We start from the raw sequence: 21,925 nt of genomic DNA, 5'->3' as shown, positions 1-21,925 counted from the left end.
CTACAACAAAATAACAAAATTAACAAAAAAAAATTAAAATCAGCACCTGTTTTTTAGGGGGTGCTAATAGGGTGCTTGGACAAATTTAGGGGGTGCTTCAGCACCCAATAGCACCCCCCTGGCGCTGCCCCTGAATACAGATAAAAGATCTGACAAACCCTGTAACTGTACTAATTAAAGTGGACCTGAACTTTTGCAAAGGACAGAAGGAAAACATAGAGAAATGCACCCTGTATGTATTTAGAGAGTTTAGCCTGTCTAATCCCCCCTCATCTGTGACTAATCATCACTGTAATTTGCTCTCGGACAGGAGTGTATAGGCAGATTCGACTAGAGACAAATTAATCTCTAATCAGATCGATTAGAGATAAATTTGTCTCTTGGTCGAATCTGCCCATAATCGTTCTAATGTATTGAGACCTTAAAGAGACAGTGAAGCGAGAATAAATCTCGCTTCAGTGCTTATATTCAGCAGGGGCATGTGTGCCCCTGCTAAAACGCAGCTATCCCGCGGCTAAACGGTGGTCCCTTACCTCCCAAATCCCTTACGTTCTTTGCGGGGATCTCTTCCGCATTGAGGCATGGCTAATGGCCGCAGCCCTGCCTCACACGCGTCTGTCAGCGCGTATCTCCGCCTCTTCCCCGCCTCTCTCAGTCTTCCTTCGCTGAGAGGGGCGGGGAGAGGTGGCGATGCGCCGCTGATAGACGGCGCTGAGAGGCAGGGCTGCAGCCGTTAGCCCTGCCTCAAGAGCAGCAAAATCTACGACCAAGTTGGTCGTAGATTTTGCAGGGGGGGTTTGGGGTGAAGGGACCCCCGTTCAGCCGCAGGATAGCGGCGTTTTAGCAGGGGCACACATGCCCCTGCTGAATATAAGCACTGAAGCGAGATTTATTCTCGCTTCAGTGTCTCTTTAAGAGGCCAGAGCCCCCAACACCTTGATCTCCAGTTATCTGGCTTGCAGTCACTGCCATGTATCCTGTTTTCTTATTTCTCTCTGCATCAAATACAATAGGGGAATGATTGAGTTGTGCGCCCCCTCCTACACTGCGCCCTAAGGCTGGAGCCTCTGCCTGGCCCTGCTGTGCAGTGCCCATTACTGTACCTGGCAAGCAGGCACTTTCTGGCTCGGCACTGGTGTACCACTGGTTCCAATCTCGGGGGTACTGCTCAAACGAGTTCATGATGCCATGGAAATTGGCCAGCTTGTCCAGCTCTGTTATGTTGTCCCAGTTGGCATCAGACAGCCATCCTGGACACGGATTGTCCATTTGTTCCTCCCGGTCCAGCACCTGTGACGGATACATAATGTCAGCATTGGATAGTGATAAAAACAAAAGCTATACACTCCGGATACATTTTCATCCTACAGCATGTTTAGTAAATAAAAAAACACTACCACTTTTAATATACAATTTATTTTTGTGGACAGCACGGTGGCATAGTAGATAGCACTCTCGCCTTAAAGCGCTGGGTCCCCCGTTTCAATCCTCATGTTCTCCCACTATCTGTGTGGGTTTCCTCTGGGCACTCCTGTTCCTCCCACATCCCAAAAACATACAGATATGTTAACTGGCTCTCCCCTAAATTGGCCCTAGACTATGGATTAGATTGTGAGTCCCTCTGAGGGACAAGATTAGTTATAATCTGTACAGCGCTGCAGAAGATGTTGGCACTATATAAATACTAAAAAATAATAAATAAATAATATTATATTATATTTACGGATTTTGAGCCCTAAAGGTGATTGTAGCCAATTGCAAGAGTAATATTTAGTGGCAATTTAAATTAAGAATTGATTAAACAGACTGAATATAAGAAAATAAAAATAAAAACATAGTTTACTGCTGTAGACTAAACCTGTGTCAGCCCATTATGCAGACTGATGCGGAAATCTAAATTCTGATAGTTTTGATTGATAACATGACTGAACAAATCCAGGGGTTCACCTATAACTCAGCAGGGCCACTAACCAGAACCAGAACCAGCTGAGCCCTCTGCAAAACCCTGGACCAACAATCCTTCCCAACAACGCCTCCTCCCCATTTAGCCTAAACCGAACATCTCTATGTTCAGTCAATCTTGAATTATTTATGCAAATCACATTAAGCCAGACCCTACCTTGATTGGTTTTATGAATAAAAATGACCTTGATGTCCATGAGGATTACCTACACGAATGGATAAAGCTTTTTAATATTTTGTATTTTGTCAATAAAGTTTTTGGACCATACTTTTGTACTGCCAGATTGTGTTTTTGATTCGCTTTTAGGCTACTTTCACACCAGGACGTTGCGCTTTAGGGGACGTTATGGTCGCATAACGTGCCACTAACGCAACGCATGGTGGTGTTGGATGTGGACGTCAGAGCGAGCCGCGTTGTGCAGCTCACTCTGGCGTCCGTGATGCGTACTCTTGGACACATGCGGCATCACGTGGTCCCGCCAGCCATCGCCACACAGGGCGGCCGCTCCAGGAAGTAAACACTGCGCGTCACTAAGTGCAGTGAATATTAATTAGCCATGTGCCCGGCCGCTCTCCCCTCCTCCCCAACATTACTGAGCAGGTGCAAGCAGTCTAATGTGGCCTAGCCGCGTATAAAGTACTGCATGCAGTACGTTCTCTTGACGTGCAGCGTTACAATGTAACACAACGTGGGCACTGTGAACAGCCCATTGATTTTTCATTACTGTGCGGTGGGCTGCGTTACAGGCTGCTCTAACGTGCGCCTGTAACGTCCCACTGTGAAAGAGTTTTCCCTAAAGTAAATAAGAGTGTGGTGTCATACATTACCAGGTCTCAGCATAGTGACACTGCCTCCTCTCTCCAGCTCTGCTGTACCGTCTTCTCTCCTTGCGGCACCTCCTGCATGTCACACGATACAGGAGCCGCAAGGAGATAGACTGTACAGCGCAGCTGGAGAGAGCAGGGCGTCTTGTTCCGCTGAGAACAGGTAATGTACGACGCTGCCTCTCAACACTGAAGTACAGGATATACATAAACTAAGACACATAAACTATGTTTTATATACTGGACAGAAGAATTGAATGCTGCAATGAGAGTGATGGTGTCCAGCTGGCCTTGTTTCATGCTGAGGACATTAATAGTCACATGACAGCACTCACCAATCCCCCGCGCAGGAAGAAGTTATATTCGTCCATGTTGAGTTTTCCCGCCACCTCCAGGATCTTGGCGCACATCTGGAAGCTGAATAGGAGCTTGTGCCTCTCAAACAGCGCCCGACAGGTGTATCTGCCAACACAAGAAGATGTCATCAATATAACATACCGACAGATGCCCAATCACCTGGCATCATCGGCTGACAAACAGGCATGTCCTCTTGTCATTACTTATAAGGGAATCTGTCACATGGTGTGACACAGGATAACACATTACAGGAATATTTTACTTTTTAAAGGGAAGGTCCACGCAAAATAAAAAAATGAGTTTCACTTACCTTGGGGTTCTACAAGCCCCATGCAGCCATCCTGTGCCCTCGCAGTCACTCAGTGCTGCTCCAGTCCCCCGCTGGCAGCTTCCCGACCTCGGAGGTCGGCGGGCCGCATTGCGCACATTTTTACGCATTCCCGCTAGTGCAGGAACAATAACACATACATTTTACACGTTAGTGGTGCAATGCATAAAAATTTACGCGTTGCACCAACGCGTAAAAATGTATGTGTTAATGTTCCTGCACTAGCGGGAATGCGTAAAAATGTACGGAATGTGGCCCCCGACCTCCGAGGTCGGGAAGCTGCCAGCGGGGGACTGGAGCAGCAGTGAGTGACTACGGGGGCACAGGATGGCTGCATGGGGCTGGTAGAAGCTCCAGGTAAGTGAAACTCATTTTTTTATTTTGCGTGGACCTTCCCTTTAAGTAAACATTAGCTCATGTCAGCATGGTAGCCATAGGTCCACCCCCGCCCCACCCCCCCCCACCCCACACACACACACACACAAAAAATAAAAAAAATTACCCCCAGTATAGATAGCCACCCCCGTATAGGTGTCCATGGGGGTAACCATGCGGCACACTTTAAATGCAGGAAATGAACAATGACCTCACTTCCACATCTGAAGTCATAGGCAAGGTTAAGGGGGTGTAACAGCTGCCCAGAATCCCCCCTCAGACTGGGCCGTTGCAGTGTATGGGGACAGGCATGAGCTGATACACCAGAATGTCTGTAGGCATTCTACAGCTCACAGCATCATGCTGCTGCCTGCGCTATGTGGTGCCCCATTCCCTTTCTTTCCCTGCTACAGTTAACTTTGGCTGTAGAAGCAGCAGCAGCATGTGTACAGAGCATGGAGCAGCAGCGTGTGTACAGAGCATGGAGCAGCAGTGTGTGTACAGAGCATGGAGCAGCAGTGTGTGTACAGAGCATGGAGCAGCAGCGTGTGTACAGAGCATGGAGCAGCCGTGTGTGTACAGAGCATGGAGCAGCCGTGTGTGTACAGAGCATGGAGCAGCAGTGTGTGTCAAGAGCATGGAGCAGCAGTTTGTGTACAGAGCATGGAGCAGCAGCGTGTGTACAGAGCATGGAGCAGCCGTGTGTGTACAGAGCATGGAGCAGCAGCATGTGTACAGAGCATGGAGCAGCAGTGTGTGTACAGAGCATGGAGCAGCAGCGTGTGTACAGAGTATGGAGCAGCCGTGTGTGTACAGAGCATGGAGCAGCCGTGTGTGTACAGAGCATGGAGCAGCAGTGTGTGTCAAGAGCATGGAGCAGCAGTTTGTGTACAGAGCATGGAGCAGCAGCGTGTGTACAGAGCATGGAGCAGCTGTGTGTGTACAGAGCATGGAGCAGCAGCATGTGTACAGAGCATGGAGCAGCAGTGTGTGTACAGAGCATGGAGCAGCAGCGTGTGTACAGAGCATGGAGCAGCAGCGTGTGTACAAAGCATGGAGCAGCAGCGTGTGTACAGAGCATGGAGCAGAAGCGTGTGTACAGAGCATGGAGCAGAAGCGTGTGTACAGAGCATGGAGCAGCAGTGTGTGTACAGAGCATGGAGCAGCAGCATGTGTACAGAGCATGGAGCAGCAGCATGTGTACAGAGCATGGAGCAGCAGTGTGTGTACAGAGCATGGAGCAGCAGCGTGTGTACAGAGCATGGAGCAGCCGTGTGTGTACAGAGCATGGAGCAGCAGTGTGTGTACAGACCATGGAGCAGCAGTGTGTGTACAGAGCATGGAGCAGCAGCGTGTGTACATCGCATGGAGCAGCAGTGTGTGTACAGAGCATGGAGCAGCAGTGTGTGTACAGAGCATGGAGCAGCAGTGTGTGTACAGAGCATGGAGCAGCAGCGTGTGTACATCGCATAGAGCAGCAGCGTGTGTACAGAGCATGGAGCAGCAGCGTGTGTACAGAGCATGGAGCAGCAGCGTGTGTACAGAGCATGGAGCAGCAGCGTGTGTACAGAGCATGGAGCAGCAGCGTGTGTACAGAGCATGGAGCAGCAGCGTGTGTACAGAGCATGAGGCAGCAGCGTGTGTACAGAGCATGAGGCAGCAGCGTGTGTACAGAGCATGGAGCAGCAGCAGGTGTACAGAGCATGGAGCAGCAGTGTGTGTACAGAGCATGGAGCAGCAGCGTGTGTACATCGCATGGAGCAGCAGCGTGTGTACATCGCATGGAGCAGCAGTGTGTGTACAGAGCATGGAGCAGCAGTGTGTGTACAGAGCATGGAGCAGCAGTGTGTGTACAGAGCATGGAGCAGCCGTGTGTGTACAGAGCATGGAGCAGCAGCGTGTGTACATCGCATGGAGCAGCAGTGTGTGTACAGAGCATGGAGCAGCCGTGTGTGTACAGAGCATGGAGCAGCAGTGTGTATACAGAGCATGGAGCAGCCGTGTGTGTACAGAGCATGGAGCAGCCGTGTGTGCACAGGACATGAAGCAGCTCTGAAGAATGTGACAGAGCACAGAGGCAGGTATGAGCACATCCCTGTGCCCTGCTGTGTGCTAGTAAAGCAGGAAGTCAGGACCTTGCAGAAGGCTTCACTCCCCCTTCATTACAGATGTTGGCTCTCCTCATTATTATCTGCATTCACTGGCTCCTGTAACATCAAATACTGAATATGCTGCAGAGATCAGTGGGTACAGATAACAATGCTAAAAATAAAATATCCTGCAAACGTTCATTTATTTCAGTAATTCAACTTGTATTGAAGGTGAAACTAATACATGAAATAGGAGCCCTTTGCAGGTGTTTTGGATGAATTAGCTGATTAGAGTCTGACACTTTGAGCCTAGAATATGGAACATTTTCGCAATATCCTAATGGTCTGAGATTTTCATTTTGAGGGTCTCATTAGCTGTAAGCCATAAACAAAGTTATAACAAAAAAAGGCTCGAAATATCTCGCGTTGCATGTAATTAGCCTATTTTATATATTCCTTTCACCTTTTAAGCTGAATTACTGAAATAAATTCTAACATGTTCTTACGGAAATATTTAAAAGTCCGATCTATTTTCTGATCACAAAATAGATCAGAAAAATGATTGTAAATCAGATCGGACCTGTCAGAAATAATCAATTCAAACGTGTGACAGGAAATAGCATGGTGTGTGCCAGGCATAAAGGTAGAGGGTACTCTTCTCTCGATTAGCTGCTGTATTCTCATTATTAGCACATCACTAGCATTGTGATGAGCCAATAAACAGTATACAGTAGATCAGTAAACAAACCACCGAAACATTATCTTTTTTGTTACTTCATCACATGACCTGAAGGAGTTAAAAGAGGAACTCCAGTGAAAATAATGTGATAAAAAAAGTGCTTCATTTTTACAATAATTATGTATAAATGATTTAGTTAGTGTTTGCCCATTGTACAATCATTTAAATCCCTGATTTACATTCTGACATTTATCACATGGTGACATTTTTACTGCTGGCAGGTGATGTAGCTGCTGCATGCTTTTTTGGCAGTTGGAAACAGCTGTAAATAGCTATTTCCCACAATGCAACAAGGTTCACAGACAGGAAACTGCCAGGAGTACCGCGTTCCTCAGAGTTTCTTGTGGGAGGGGTTTCACCACAATATCAATATCATACAGCGCCCCCTGATGGTCTGTTTGTGAAAAGGAATAGATTTCTCATGTAAAAGGGGATATCAGCTACTGATTGGGATAAAGTTCAATTCTTGGTCGGAGTTTCTCTTTAAAAGCAGGGTCTGTGCGCAGTGACTGTAAGGGGGTGGGGCACGGACAGAGCTGTCACAGGCCGTGGTCGTGTTGGTCTGCACCACAGGAAGTACTCAGCCCAGTAACCCGGTACCTGTAGACGGCGTAGGTGTGGTACTCGTTGAGGTTGGTGATCCTCTCCTCCAGATTGGTGCTGCGTTTGCTCTTGTCGATGCTGAGGTGGAAGAGATCGATGTAGGAGTCCAGAGAGAACTGGTACATGGGGTCAATCCTGCCAAGGTCATTCAGGACAAAGAAGAGGAGCGATGCTCGCTGGGCACAAGGACGGTACGCCTGTGAGGAGAGGAGACGGGATGAGGATGATGAGAGGAGACATGCTGAACAGCACCACACAGATCTGCCACATGGATACACTTGTTCAATTCACGTATTGTTTAAAATGAGTACTCTGTTTTACTCCTGCCTGAAATGGTGTGAGCATTGCCAGCCATCCTCTTCACTGAGCTCTGTACTAAAATCTGCACTGTCATATCTAGCTTGCTTTGTAAGCACATGTGAGCACAGCATAGATCATATTTCAGCAGCTTCTGCAGAGGGGTGAGGTGTATTTCCCTTCTCAGCCTCCTGTCACACTGAACTGCACTCAGCCAATCAGTGAGGAGCAAGAATGTGGGAGGGGAGATAACACGCTTCCCCCTACTGTGCAATGTGCCAGAATAGAGCCAGGCTGACTGAGATAAGATTCATTACAGCAGACACGTTTATGATTATATCGGAATGCTTGCAATGCAGACTGTATGTAGACTACCTAATAAATACAGAGTAGTGGGTAAATTTGATGTTATGGCTGACAATTCAGATTTAAAAGACATTTTATTGCCAAAAATGTGAAATTATCACCTGGGAGACAAAATTAATTAAATAAGGTCTGCCAGTAACACTCTGTGGCCCTCGTTCAATTCACTTTTTCTCCAAGTTTTCTACTAAGGCCCAGTGCACACAGGCACGGATGGAAAACTGATCCATGCAAAAACCGAATGGTGGCAGGACAGTGGTACAGGGTGCATTATAGGACAGTGGTACAGGGAGCATTATAGGACAGTGGTACAGGGTGCATTATAGGACAGTGGTACAGGGTGCATTATAGGACAGTAGTACTGCCTGGATTATAGGACAGTGGTACAAGGTGCATTATAGGACAGTAGTACTGCCTGGATTATAGTACAGTGGTACCTGGCAGACTATAGGTCAGTGCTCCAAATCAGACTATAGGACCATAGCTCCAAACTGTCCCTTTTTTGGAGGGACAGACCCTCTTTGGGAACCCTGCCTCTTTCTTCCTCATCTGTCCCTCGTTCAGGACTGATGTACAGATCTGTGTAAATATATGTATTTTTCTACAGAAAAATGTGTTTAATTGACACTAAACTTAATTCCCAGCCTTTAAATGGATATATTTCTTATTTCCGAATGTTAATATGAAGGGAAATAAACCAGGAAATAAAAGACCAGTGTGGTTTGAATAATAGAACATATTTTTTCTTATATAATCTTTATGGTATGCGTGACTAGGGGTGTGTCGAGGGCCTGGTTAGAGGTGTGGCATGGGGAGTGGCTTAAGTGTCCCTTTTTCTTATTTTAAAATGTTGGGAGGTAGGACAGTGGTACATAGCGGATTAAAGGACAGTGGTGTATAGCAGATTATAGGACAGTGGTACATAGCAGACTATAGGACAGTGGTATAAATCAATAATAATAATAATAATAATAATAATAGCGGATTATAGGACAGTGGTGTATAGCAGACTATAGGACAGTGGTACAGGGTGGATTATAGGACAGTGGTGTATAGCAGACTATAGGGCAGTGGTACAGGGTGGATTATAGGACAGTGGTACATAGCAGACTATAGGACAGTGGTACAGGGTGGATTATAGGACAGTGGTGTATAGCAGACTATAGGACAGTGGTACAGGGTGGATTATAAAACCGTGGTACATAGCAGACTATAGGACAGTGGTACAGGGTGGATTATAGGACAGTGGTACAGGGTGGATTATAGGACAGTGGTACAGGGTGGATTATAGGACAGTGGTGTATAGCAGACTATTGGACAGTGGTACATAGCAGACTATAGGAGAGTGGTACAGGGTCGATTATAGGACAGTGGTACATAGCAGATTAAAGGACAGTGGTACATAGCAGGCTATAGGAGAGTGGTACAGGGTCGATTATAGGACAGTGGTACATAGCAAACTATAGGACAGTGGTACAGGGCGGATTATAGGACAGCGGTACATAGCAGACTATAGGACAGTGGTACAGGGCGAATTATAGGACAGCGGTACAGGGTGGATTATAAGACCGTGGTACATAGCAGACTATAGGACAGTGGTACAGGGTGGATTATAGGACAATGGTGTATAGCAGACTATAGGACAGTGGTACATAGCAGACTATAGGACAGTGGTACAGGGTGGATTATAGGACAGTGGTACAGGGTGGTTTATAGGACAGTGGTACATAGCAGACTATAGGACAGTGGTACAGGGTGGATTATAGGATAGCGGTACAGGGTGGATTATAGGACAGTGGTGTATAGCAGACTATAGGACAATAGGACAGTGGTACAGGGTGGATTATAGGACAGTGGTACAGGATGGATTATAAAACAGTGGTGTATAGCAGACTATAGGACAGTGGTACATAGCAGACTATAGGACAGTGGTACAGGGTGGATTATAGGACAGTGGTGCAGGGTGGATTATAGGACAGTGGTGTATAGCAGACTATAGGACAGTGGTACATAGCAGACTATAGGACAGTGGTACAGGGTGGATTATAGGACAGTGGTGCAGGGTGGATTATAGGACAGTGGTGTATAGCAGACTATAGGACAGTGGTACATAGCAGACCATAGGACAGTGGTACAGGGTGGATTATAGGACAGTGGTACAGGGTGGATTATAGGACAGTGGTACATAGCAGACTATAGGACAGTGGTACAGGGCGGATTATAGGACAGCGGTACAGGGTGGATTATAGGACAGTGGTACATAGCAGACTATAGGACAGTGGTACAGGGTGGATTATAGGACAGTGGTGTATAGCAGACTATAGGACAGTGGTACATAGCAGACTATCGGACAGTGGTACAGGGTGGATTATAGGACAGTGGTACATAGCAAACTATAGGACAGTGGTACAGGGTGGATTATAGGACAGTGGTACAGGGTGGATTATAGGACAGTGGTACAGGGTGGATTATAGGACAGTGGTGTATAGCAGACTATAGGACAGTGGTACATAGCAGACCATAGACAGTGGTACAGGGTGGATTATAGGACAGTGGTACAGGGTGGATTATAGGACAGTGGTGCAGGGTGGATTATAGGACAGTGGTACATAGCAGACTATAGGACAGTGGTACAGGGTGGATTATAGGACAGCGGTGTATAGCAGACTATAGGACAGTGGTACATAGCAGACCATAGGACCGTGGTACAGGGTGGATTATAGGACAGTGGTACAGGGTGGATTATAGGACAGTGGTACATAGAAGACTATAGGACAGTGGTACAGGGCGGATTATAGGACAGTGGTACAGGGTGGATTATAGGACAGTGGTACATAGCAGACTCTAGGACAGTGGTACAGGGTGGATTATAGGACAGTGGTGTATAGCCGACTATAGGACAGTGGCACATAGCAGACTATAGGACAGTGGTACAGGGTCGATTATATGACAGTGGTACAGGGTGGATTATAGAACAGTGGTACATAGCAAACTATAGGACAGTGGTACAGGGTGGAGTATAGGACAGTGGTGTATAGCAGACTATAGGACAGTGGTACAGGGTGGATTATAGGACAGTGGTGTATAGCAAACTATAGGACAGTGGTACATAGCAGACTAACAGGACAGTGGTACAGGGTGGATTATAGGACAGTGGCACATAGCAGACTATAGGACAGTGGTACAGGGTCGATTATATGACAGTGGTACGGGGTGGATTATAGAACAGTGGTACATAGCAAACTATAGGACAGTGGTACAGGGTGGATTATAGGACAGTGGTGTATAGCAGACTATAGGACAGTGGTACAGGGTGGATTAAAGGACAGTGGTGTATAGCAGACTATAGGACAGTGGTACATAGCAGATTAAAGGACAGTGGTACATTGCGGACTTTAAGACAGTGGTACAAAGCAGATTTAGGACAGTGGTACATAGCAGACTATAGGACAGTGGTACAGGGTCAATTACAGGACAGTGGTATAAAATGGATTACAGGACATTAGTATATGGTGGATTACAGAATGGTGGTATATGGTGAATTATAGGACAGTGGTACATGGCAGACTATAGGACAGTGGTACATGACAGACTATAGGACAGTGGTACATAGCAGACTATAGGACAGTAGTATATGGTGGAGTATAGGAAAGTGATATATGGTGGATTACAGAATGGTGGTATATGGGGGATTACGGAATGGTGGTATAGGTTGGATAATAGGACAGTAGGACAGAGATCCTGACTGGATTACAGAACAATGTTATATGGTGGATTACAGAATGGTGATATATGGCAGACTACAGGACAGTGGATCAGGGTGGATTACAGGGCAGTGGTATAGGGTGGATTATAGGGCAGTGGTACAGGGTGGATTATAGGGCAGTGGTACAGGGTGGATTATAGGACAGTGGTACAGGGTGGATTATAGGGCAGTGGTACAGGGTGGATTATAGGACAGTGGTACAGAGTGGATTATAGGGCAGTGGTACATGGCAGACTATAGGACAGTGGTACATGGCAGACTATAGGACAGTTGTACATAGCAGACTATAGGACAGTGGTACATAGCAGACTATAGGACAGTGGTACAGGGTGAATAGGCTGCTTGTACATATCTGCAGTCATTGGTCACCTCTCTGGCCAGGTCAATCTTCTCTTCGGTCTCCTCGCTGCTCTCCAGCTGTTCGCTCACTTCGGTCGCCGTCACCTTTGAAGTCTGCAGAGTGTTGGCCAGCTGCACGTCATCCAGCAGCGATCCCGTTGCCTCGTTCAGGAGTCTGCAAAACCGCCACACCCCTCACAATCAATAGGTATCAGTATGCACCCAATGCATCAATCAATACACCCATACAGAGCCAGGGATGTGTAACGTTGCCTCTCTCTGCATGTCTGACAACCATCCAGATATATAACCGCACAGGTAGCATGTTCTGCGGTCATGCACCTCCCCGATTTCAGTGTGGACCATTTTCCTCCCACGCCGCAGCCCCTGGCCTCCTAGGCAGGGCTTGATATGGACACTTTACCACCCAAGGCCCACTGCCACCAAAGCCCCCCCACCCCAACCGCCCCGTCCTGTTTGTTCCCCTGGTCCTGTCTTGTGCTCCTCCCATCCTGTGTACTCCCCATCCTCCCCCATTCTGTGCTGTATTGGGGGGAAGCACAGCATAGGATGGGGGAGCACAGGACCAGTGCTCCACTGCTCGTCCCTGTGGAAGCAGGGAGGCTGCAGACTGGGATTGTGACTGCTGCAGTTTACGTTTGAGCTCCTTAGTGTGCCAGCCTGCTGCCCGCCCCTTGCTTCCTGGTGCTGTAGGCTATGGCCCTTGTGGCCTTGTCTCAAATCCAGCCCTGCCCCTAGTGGTGCACAGCTTCCATCCTCTGCATCCTCCATCACACAGAAGGAATAATCACCGCACTGTATGGGGACGCTCACCTGAGAATCTCATCCTCCAGCTCCTGCAGCTTGCGCTTCCCAGCGGCGATGTTCAACACCAATGACTGCTTCTGTTCCTCCAGCTCCGGCCGCTCCTTCCTCACCACGCTGCCCAGTAGCTGAGCTTCCAGGCCCTGCAGCATAAAGAGGCCCACACGTTACATACGAAGCAGGTGTGTAAAATGGCCTTTAATCCCTTTCCAAACAGCTAGGCAGCCCTTTACAAATGCTCAATAAATGTAAGTGATCATTTCAGGTGACAGATTGAACACTGAGTGCTGTACATACACCCTGCTCTACTTCTGCTGAATAGCCCTTATTTTCTATGCAGAGGAAAGGGATGATCCTTCTACAGCTATCAACATCCTTCCAACTGAATACAGCAGTAAGCGGCCCGCTTCACCATCTGACGCGAACACAGCGGATACAGTAAGCGCATTACTCAGGATGCACTGGCGCTTGCATCCCGTTGTTCACATACCTGCCGTTTTGCATTTGCTTTATTCAGCTCACCACCCATCCGCTTCATCCCCTGTACCATCCGCCGCTCGTCCTGAAATCTGCCAGAGCCTGGCAGAAGCATGGATTGTAAAAAATCAACAGGAATCCTACCTAGCAACAGGGAGGATTCTTATTGGCCCACCAAGAACCAGTGAGAATTTTCCCAGTTGAAGCAGGATTCTCATTGGTGTTTTGCAAACCGATGGGGTGCTCCATGCTTCTGTACAGCTCTGATCTGCTTCGGCCGAAACGGCGGGGGCCAGCAGCGGTGGAACAATTCCATGGGACAGGGGAGTTAGCGTTCTGCATGTAGCGGCCAGCCTAGTGCGACTGTTCATTCCCATAGGCTTCCATTGTGTCCGATTTGTGGCGTTTGTGGCACGATACGGTTGTGGAAAAATGCAGCCAGTCTGTATTTTGCATTTTCGGTCCAGACCCTGCACATTGCGTTCACTTTCCGACTGACAGTGTGAACATATCCTAATAATAACATAGGATGCCTTCACCGCCCAATTTCACATTTTCCTGTTTTTCTCCTGCAGTGTGAATGGGCCTAACATTTACCTAAGCCCTTTAGCAGCAACTTTAGTGGCTTGCAAGTCCTCCAGGCCAATATATTTTAGCATATTATTTTTTATTTCTTCTTTGTTACATTGCTGTACTGTGTATTTATGGCCACTTGTCACTAGGGGGCAGTGTGAGACAATAGCAGACACCTTCTGCTTTCAGTTTCTGCATTTTCTGCTAGTGGAGAGAGATCAAAGCATTCCAAGAATTTACAGCACAGGTTCTACTGACTGAGGTCAAAAGCAGGGCACTTATCTCACACGAGATAACTCTATTGAAGCTGCTGATGTGTTAAGACAGGGTCCTCATCCTCTCTTTCAGTCTCCTCTTTCTCTTCTTCATCACTACAGAAAAGCTGCAGCTCACAACACCTGGCTAAATGCAGAGAACTGCCTCAGTTTTGGTAGAAGTGACTCAGGTACATTAGTTTCCCTACTGCAATTCCAAATTCCACCAGCAGGGTGCAGCAGGAGACACCGCAGCACGAATATGAGAAATACAAGAAAATCCTCTTTCTTCTTGCCGATGAGATTTATCATTTGTCAGCCTATCACTAATCAACCTGTCAGGCTAATAATTATTATTAGGTTTCCGATTGTGTCATCCCCGGCTGATGCCAGTAACTGTAGATCAAAAAGCCAAACCGAAAATTACATCTTCAGTCATTGATGATGCTGCGGTACAGTGAAGAGGGGGATCTCTGTCACCATCATTTTGATATCTTTCAGCCCCTTACACACTCCTAGGCGTTCTGGTTCACCGTAAGCTTGCTGGGCAATCTGTACCTCTCGGTGTTACAAGCCCTATTCCATAGAGCCCCATTAATCCATGCCATGCACTGATGAGGATCAAACAATCTGAAGCAGTCTGTATGCATGCTGGATTATTACGGCTCTGTACGAATTACAAGCTGACACATCAATGCATTCCAGCGGTTCTGGAGGTGTGGCTAGCTTACAGGGACAACAAGGGATGATTTGCATACGCAGCAGTGATGCATTGTGGGACACCTCAGAGCTCACTCTAACCTGAATTATCACAAAGACCTTCTGTTTTAAGAAGGCAAACATCTGTTTAAATTGCACCATCATTAGGTGTCGGATATGGAAAAGTGGCATTTCTGCAAACTTAAAGGGAATTTTAAATCATGTGAAAAAAATGCAGTTTTACTTACCTGGGACTTCTACTGACCCTCTGCAGTCGGCCTGTGCCAGCGCCGGTACTCTAGGATCCTCCGGTCCCCCGCCGTGGTTCAGTTTTGGTTTCGTTTGGTTGAACCTGTCGCCAGCCACTGCGCCTGCACGGCCCTGGCCACATGCGTCCTCGTTCCCGCTCCCATCTCCAGGAGCTTCCTGCGCAGGCACGGTAGAGATTTTCTCGTACTGCACATGCTCAGGAAGCTCCCGGCGACAGGAGCGCCATCGAGAAGGTCGCAGCGGCTGGCGACAGGTTCAACCAACCGAAACTGAGCCACGGCGGGGGACCGGAGGATCCTAGAGTACCGGTGCTGGCACAGACTGACTGCAGGGGGGTGGTAGAGGTCCCAGGTAAGTAAAACTGCATTTCACCTGACTTAAAATTCCCTTTAAGTTTGCATGCAAGCCACAGACACTTGCATCACACCAACCACAGTTTATGCAAGCTGCCATAATCCACATTTTTTTTTTTAAATCAAACTTACCCCTAAATATAACATAAATGAGTTCTCCTATTTTTTATATTAATCAGTATCAGGTAAATTAATGATTATTATCAAAAGGGATGCCGATGTACAGCATTGACTTCCAGGCTCTCTCCCTATCATTGTTCAAAAATGCATTGCTATGCCATGGCTCTAGGAGGCCAACGGCAGTCTGGGCCATGCCCTCTCTCCTGGGAGGCTGAAGGCAGTCTAGGCCACACCCTCTCCCTAGGAGGTTAATGGCAGTCTGGACCACACCATTTCCTCTAGTCTAGGAGGCTAATGTAGGGTTGCCAGGTCGGCTGATGGAGAAAACCGGACAGGGGGTGGAGTTAGGGGCGGAGTCAGAAGCGCACTTTTATGTAGAGTGGGGCTAAGCAATGGGCTTTTTAAAAAATGTTTTTTACAGTATTTATATCGCACTGACATCTTCTGCAGCACATTACAGAGTACATAGCCATGTCACTAACTGTCCTCACCAGTACATGCACATAAGAGACCACTTTTCACCAGTAAATGCACATAATAAGAGACCGCTTTTCACCAGTAAATGCACATAATAAGAGACAGCTTTTCACCAGTAAATGCACATAAGAGACAGCTTTTCGCCACTAAATGCACATAAGAGACATCTTTTCACCACTAAATGCACATAAGAGACATCTTTTCACCACTAAATGCACATAAGAGACATCTTTTCACCACTAAATGCACATAAGAGACATCTTTTCACCACTAAATGCACATAAGAGACAGCTTTTCACCAGTAAATGCACATAAGAGACAGCTTTTCACCAGTAAATGCACATAAGAGACAGCTTTTCACCAGTAAATGCACATAATAAGAGACAGCTTTTCACCAGTAACTGCACATAATGACAAACAGCCAGTTGTCCCCAGTATATGTAGCCAGGGATATATGTGCCCAGTATATGTAGCCAGAGGTATATGTCCCCAGTATATGTAGGCAGGGTAATATGTCCCCAGTATATATAGCCAGCGGTATATGGGCTCAGTATATGTAGCCAGGGTGTATATGGGCCCAGTATATGTAGCCAGGGTGTATATGGGCCCAGTATATGTAGCCAGGGTGTATATGGGCCCAGTATATGTAGCCAGGGTGTATATGGGCCCAGTATATGTAGCCAGGGTGTATATGGGCCCAGTATATGTAGCCAGGGTGTATATGGGCCCAGTATATGTAGTCAGGGGGTATATATGCCCAGTATATGTAGCCAGGGTGTATATGGGCCCAGTATATGTAGCCAGGGTGTATATGGGCCCAGTATATTTAGCCAGGGTGTATATGGGCCCAGTATATGTAGCCAGGGTGTATATGGGCCCAGTATATGTAGCCAGGGTGTATATGGGCCCAGTATATGTAGCCAGGGTGTATATGGGCCCAGTATATGTAGCCAGGGTGTATATGGGCCCTGTATATGTAGCCAGGGTGTATATGGGCCCAGTATATGTAGCCAGGGTGTATATGGGCCCAGTATATGTAGCCAGGGTGTATATGGGCCCAGTATATTTAGCCAGGGTGTATATGGGCCCAGTATATGTAGCCAGGGTGTATATGGGCCCAGTATATTTAGCCAGGGTGTATATGGGCCCAGTATATGTAGCCAGGGTGTATATGGGCCCAGTATATTTAGCCAGGGTGTATATGGGCCCAGTATATGTAGGCAGGTGTGTCTCCCCCCCCCCCCCCCCCCCCAGGAGGGAAGCAGTCAGCGCAGAGAAGAGGGAGAGCGGTGAAGAAGGGGGCCATCTCCCCCCCCTTCGCTCACCTTAGGGTCCTCTCCCTCCCTCGCTGTCTCCTCCGATCGGTGTGTGCGGTGGCTGGCAGAGGGGCGGAACTTACCTTCCGTGTCTCCTCCGTCTGGTGACTGGTCTCGTCGCAGGCGCCGCGCGGGATGAGTTGCCACTACTCTGGTCTGATGCAGACCAGAGCAGCGGCTGCGGCACCAGAACTTCCGGCCGGCGCATGGAGCGACACGGAAGGTAAGTCCCGCCCGCTGCAAAGCGCCACCGCCAGTCAGCCACACACAGATCGGAGGAGACAGCGAGGGACGGAAAGCATCTAAGGTGAGAGAAGGGGGGGAGATGGCCCCCTTCTCCGCCGCTGCCCACCGCTTTCCCTCCACTGCGCTGCTCTCCTCCTGCTACAGGCGGCTGTCAATACTGACAGCCGCCGGAAAAGGCATAAAACCGGACATCTTAATTGTCCGGTTTAGCATGCCTTTTTGCACCGGACACAGCGGCCAAAAACCGGACTGTCCGGTCTAAAACCGGACACCTGGCAACCCTAGGCTAATGGGAGTCTGGACCACACCCTCTCCCCTAGGAGGCTATTGGCAGTCAGAGTCACACCCACTCCCCTAGGAGGCTAACAGCAGTAAGAGCCTGAGCCACACCCACTCCCCTAGGAGGCAAATGGCAGCATAAGCTAAACACTGTCCTCTAGGAGGCTTATGGCAGTCTGGGTCACACCCTCTCCCCTAGAAGCCTAATACCAATGGTCTGGGCCATACCATTTCCCCTAGGAGGCTATTGACAGTCTGGGACACACCCTCTCCCCTAGGAGGCTAATGACAATCAGAGTCACACCCATTTCCCTAGGAGGTGAATGGCAGCAGGAGACAAGCTCCCTTAGGAGGGTTATGGCAGTCTTGGTCACACCCTCTCCCTCAGGAGGTTAATGGAAGCCTGAACCACACCCTCTCCCATTGCAGCTTAATGGCCTAGGCCACACCATCTCCCCTAGGAGGCAAATGGCAGTCTGGGCCACACCCTCTCCCCTAGAAGGCTAATGGCAACCTGGGTCACACCCTTTCTCCTAGGCGACCAATAGCAGTCTGGGCAACACCCTCTCTCCTAGAAGGCTAATAGCAGCCTGAGCCACACCCTCTCTCCTAGAAGTGCCACAGGGCATGGTGGTATGTGGTATGCAGAGTGTGGACAGGGATGTGCTGGCTTGCCTCTCACATCTACTGCTTTTTAATGTGTCCCTATTGAGGGAGGCATGGACAGGTAAACAGGGGTGTGGTCTGAAGAGCCAGACTCCCAGGCTGATGTGTGTAGGGGCCTGGCATTCTTATTGGGATTTGCGAGGGGGGAGGTGTCTAAAATTGGAGGGTGAGTATGAGGGGTGTTAAGACTGGAGGTGGGGGCTTAGAGAGGTTTGTAAAAGATATAATACAAGTAAATTATTAAAAAAGAAACTTTAAACATCCTTTTGTCCGTGAGTACAATAATACACACAACAGATTCACAATAATATGATTATTTACATTAAGCTGATCCCATTCTCAGCTAAAGCACCCAGATCCCCGTCAGACTCCCTGCCTGTTACTACAGAGAGGCCGGTGACTCTGCATTTCCCTCCGCCGACAACAGTCACGCTAATGAAGCAAATCCGGTGTCTGAGCCGAGGAGGAGCCCCCTGCTGGAGCTGTCAGGTTTGGATGGGACCAAGCTTAGACATAAAAGAGAAAAGGGGATTAAACGGACATTAAGAGCTTAAAAAGAAAGTTTTTTTAATACCAGGAAAATCCCATTACTCTGCCTTGGTGTCGTGCCAGCCGTGCCAGGAGCCAAGCCGGGCGAGGAAACACTTGCATTTCAGCGGGAATACACTCAGCAGTATCCTGGGGAGCCACATGGTGGCGGCTCTCACTTCTGAAATAACACGGCTCAGACTGCTAAAGTGTAAGCGCAGTATCTGCAGGTGTTGCCACGTCTGCCACCGCAAAGAGCGAGCATGTGGGAAAAATAATGCAGCCCATATGCCTTGTTATGTTCTTCAGCAGCAGTGTCAGCCATACTACCCCAGGGAAAAAAAAACACATATATGAGTAGATATATAATTATTCCACTTACATAACATATGTATTGCACTGTCCATGTTTTGATTTAGGCAAATTTTATATAGAGACTAAAGAGAAAACTGTTCCAGGCATTGTCCATCTTTACTGCTCTGACTGAAGTCAATCCTGATGTCACCTCCTCCCTTTCTCTTTTCTCTTAGAAACTACACTGTCATTTCTAGCTTGTTTATAAACACATGGGAGCACAACATGGATGTATTTCAGCAGCTTCTGCAGAGGGGTGAGGTGTATTTCCCTTATCAACTTCGTGTCACACTGAACTGCTCTCAGCCAGTCAATGAGGAGCAGGAAGGTGGGAGGGGAGATACCAAGCTTCCCTCTCCCCGGCAATGTACCAGAATAGAGCAAGGCTGCCTGATATAAGATTTGTTACAGCTGAAACATTTATGATTATATTGGAATGCTTGCAATGCAGACTGCATGACTACATAATAAACACAGACCAGTGGGTAAATGGAATTTGATTTTGTGTCTGACAATCCCAGTTTAATTAGTAGTCATGTGACCTGCACCTAGAATTCTGCTGGGCTTTGAGTGTTCCTGGGCCAATCAGAGCTGGTGAGGACAACCCTTAACCTCAGCACTCTTCACCAGAGCCGCGCTTTCAATTAGGCCAGTGCCACGAGGTAAGCTGGGGAGGGCGGCACCTATGCCAATTTTATTCTATTTAATTATTTGGTACTTATCCGTTAGCCAGGCGCATCCTCTAGGTGGCGACAAAACTCCACCAGAGTTACATCTTTCCCTACTATCCATGTCGGCCTGGAGGGGGAATAGTAATTAGCGCCACCTGCCGGATGCGCCCGGCTAACGGATAAGTACCAATTATTTTTATATATTTTATATTTATCCCTGTAGTCACTGGATAGTTGCTGTCAAAACTAACAGAAAATGGGGTCAGATGCTTGTTTATAATGTGGTTGGCAGTAGTGTTGGGCGAACAATGTTCGCTACTGTTCGGGTTCTGCAGAACATCACCCTGTTCGGGTGATATTCGAGTTCGGCCGAACACCTTATGGTGTTCGGCCAAACTGTTCGGCCATATGGCCGAACTAAGAGCGCATGGCCGAACGTTACCCGAACGTTCGGCTAGCGCTGTGATTGGCCGAACGGGTCACGTGTAGTGTTGGGCGAACATCTAGATGTTCGGGTTCGGGCCGAACATGGCCGCGATGTTCGGGTGTTCGAGCCGAACTCCGAACATAATGGAAGTCAATGGGGACCCGAACTTTCGTGCTTTGTAAAGCCTCCTTACATGCTACATACCCCAAATTTACAGGGTATGTGCACATTGGGAGTGGGTACAAGAGGAAAGAAAATTTAGCAAAAAGAGCTTATAGTTTTTTAAGAAAATCGATTTTAAAGTTTCAAAGGGAAAACTGTCTTTTAAATGCGGGAAATGTCTGTTTTCTTTGCACAGGTAACATGCTTTTTGTCGGCATGCAGTCATAAATGTAATACATATAAGAGGTTCCAGGAAAAGGGACCGGTAACGCTAACCCAGCAGCCGCACACGTGATGGAACAGGAGGAGGGTGGCGCAGGAGGAGAAGGCCACGCTTTGAGACACAACAACCCAGGCCTTGCATGAGGACAAGAAGCGTGCGGATAGCAATTTGCATTTTGTCGCCATGCAGTCATAAATGTAATACAGATGAGAGGTTCAATAAACAGGGACCGGAAACGCTAACCCATCACAGATGTTCATTGTTCATGTTACTTGGTTGGGGTCCGGGAGTGTTGCGTAGTCGTTTCCACTCCAGGATTGACTCATTTTAATTTGAGTCAGACGGTCTGCATTTTCTGTGGAGAGGCGGATATGCCGCTCTGTGACGATGCCTCCGGCAGCACTGAAACAGCGTTCCGACATAACGCTGGCTGCCGGGCAAGCCAGCACCTCTATTGCGTACATTGCCAGTTTGTGCCAGGTGTCTAGCTTCGATACCCAATAGTTGAAGGGTGCAGATGGATTGTTCAACACAGCTATGCCATCTGACATGTAGTCCTTGACCATCTTCTCCAGGCGATCGGTGTTGGAGGTGGATCTGCACGCTTGCTGTTCTGTGTGCTGCCTGCTGCATGGGTGTCAGGAAATTTTCCCACTCCAAGGACACTGCCGATACCATTCCCTTTTAGGCACTAGCTGCGGCTTGTGTTGTTTGCTGCCCTCCTGGTCGTCCTGGGTTTGCGGAAGTCAGTCTGTCGGCATACAACTGGCTAGAGGAGGGGGAGGATGTCAATCTCCTCTCTAAAGTCTCCACAAGGGCCTGCTGGTATTCTTCCATTTTGACCTGTCTGACTCTTTCTTCAAGCAGTTTTGGAACATTGTGTTTGTACCGTGGATCCAGAAGGGTTTAAACCCAGTAATTGGTGTTGTCCAGAATGCGCACAATGCGTGGGTCGCGTTCA

At 48.0% G+C, this 21,925-nt stretch overlaps 1 protein-coding gene across 2 annotated transcripts in view; it reads right to left on the bottom strand.

Annotated features, from left to right (window-relative positions):
• Positions 1-21,925, bottom strand: part of DNAH2 (dynein axonemal heavy chain 2) — a 401,787-nt gene that overhangs the window by 30,990 nt on the left and 348,872 nt on the right. For both annotated transcript variants that reach the window (XM_068273978.1, XM_068273977.1), the window contains exons 72-76: positions 12,879-13,012; positions 12,075-12,219; positions 7,277-7,476; positions 3,123-3,249; positions 1,104-1,290 (exon numbers count right to left, since the gene is read on the bottom strand). In XM_068273978.1, the coding sequence (XP_068130079.1) occupies positions 1,104-1,290; positions 3,123-3,249; positions 7,277-7,476; positions 12,075-12,219; positions 12,879-13,012 (793 nt within the window). The remainder of the gene's footprint in view (positions 1-1,103; positions 1,291-3,122; positions 3,250-7,276; positions 7,477-12,074; positions 12,220-12,878; positions 13,013-21,925) is intronic.

The sequence above is a fragment of the Hyperolius riggenbachi genome, chromosome 3 (genome assembly GCF_040937935.1).
Source record: "Hyperolius riggenbachi isolate aHypRig1 chromosome 3, aHypRig1.pri, whole genome shotgun sequence".
Classification (NCBI taxonomy): domain Eukaryota; kingdom Metazoa; phylum Chordata; class Amphibia; order Anura; family Hyperoliidae; genus Hyperolius; species Hyperolius riggenbachi.
Note: the sequence above shows the minus strand (reverse complement) of the source record. Positions and strands in the feature narration are given on the sequence as shown.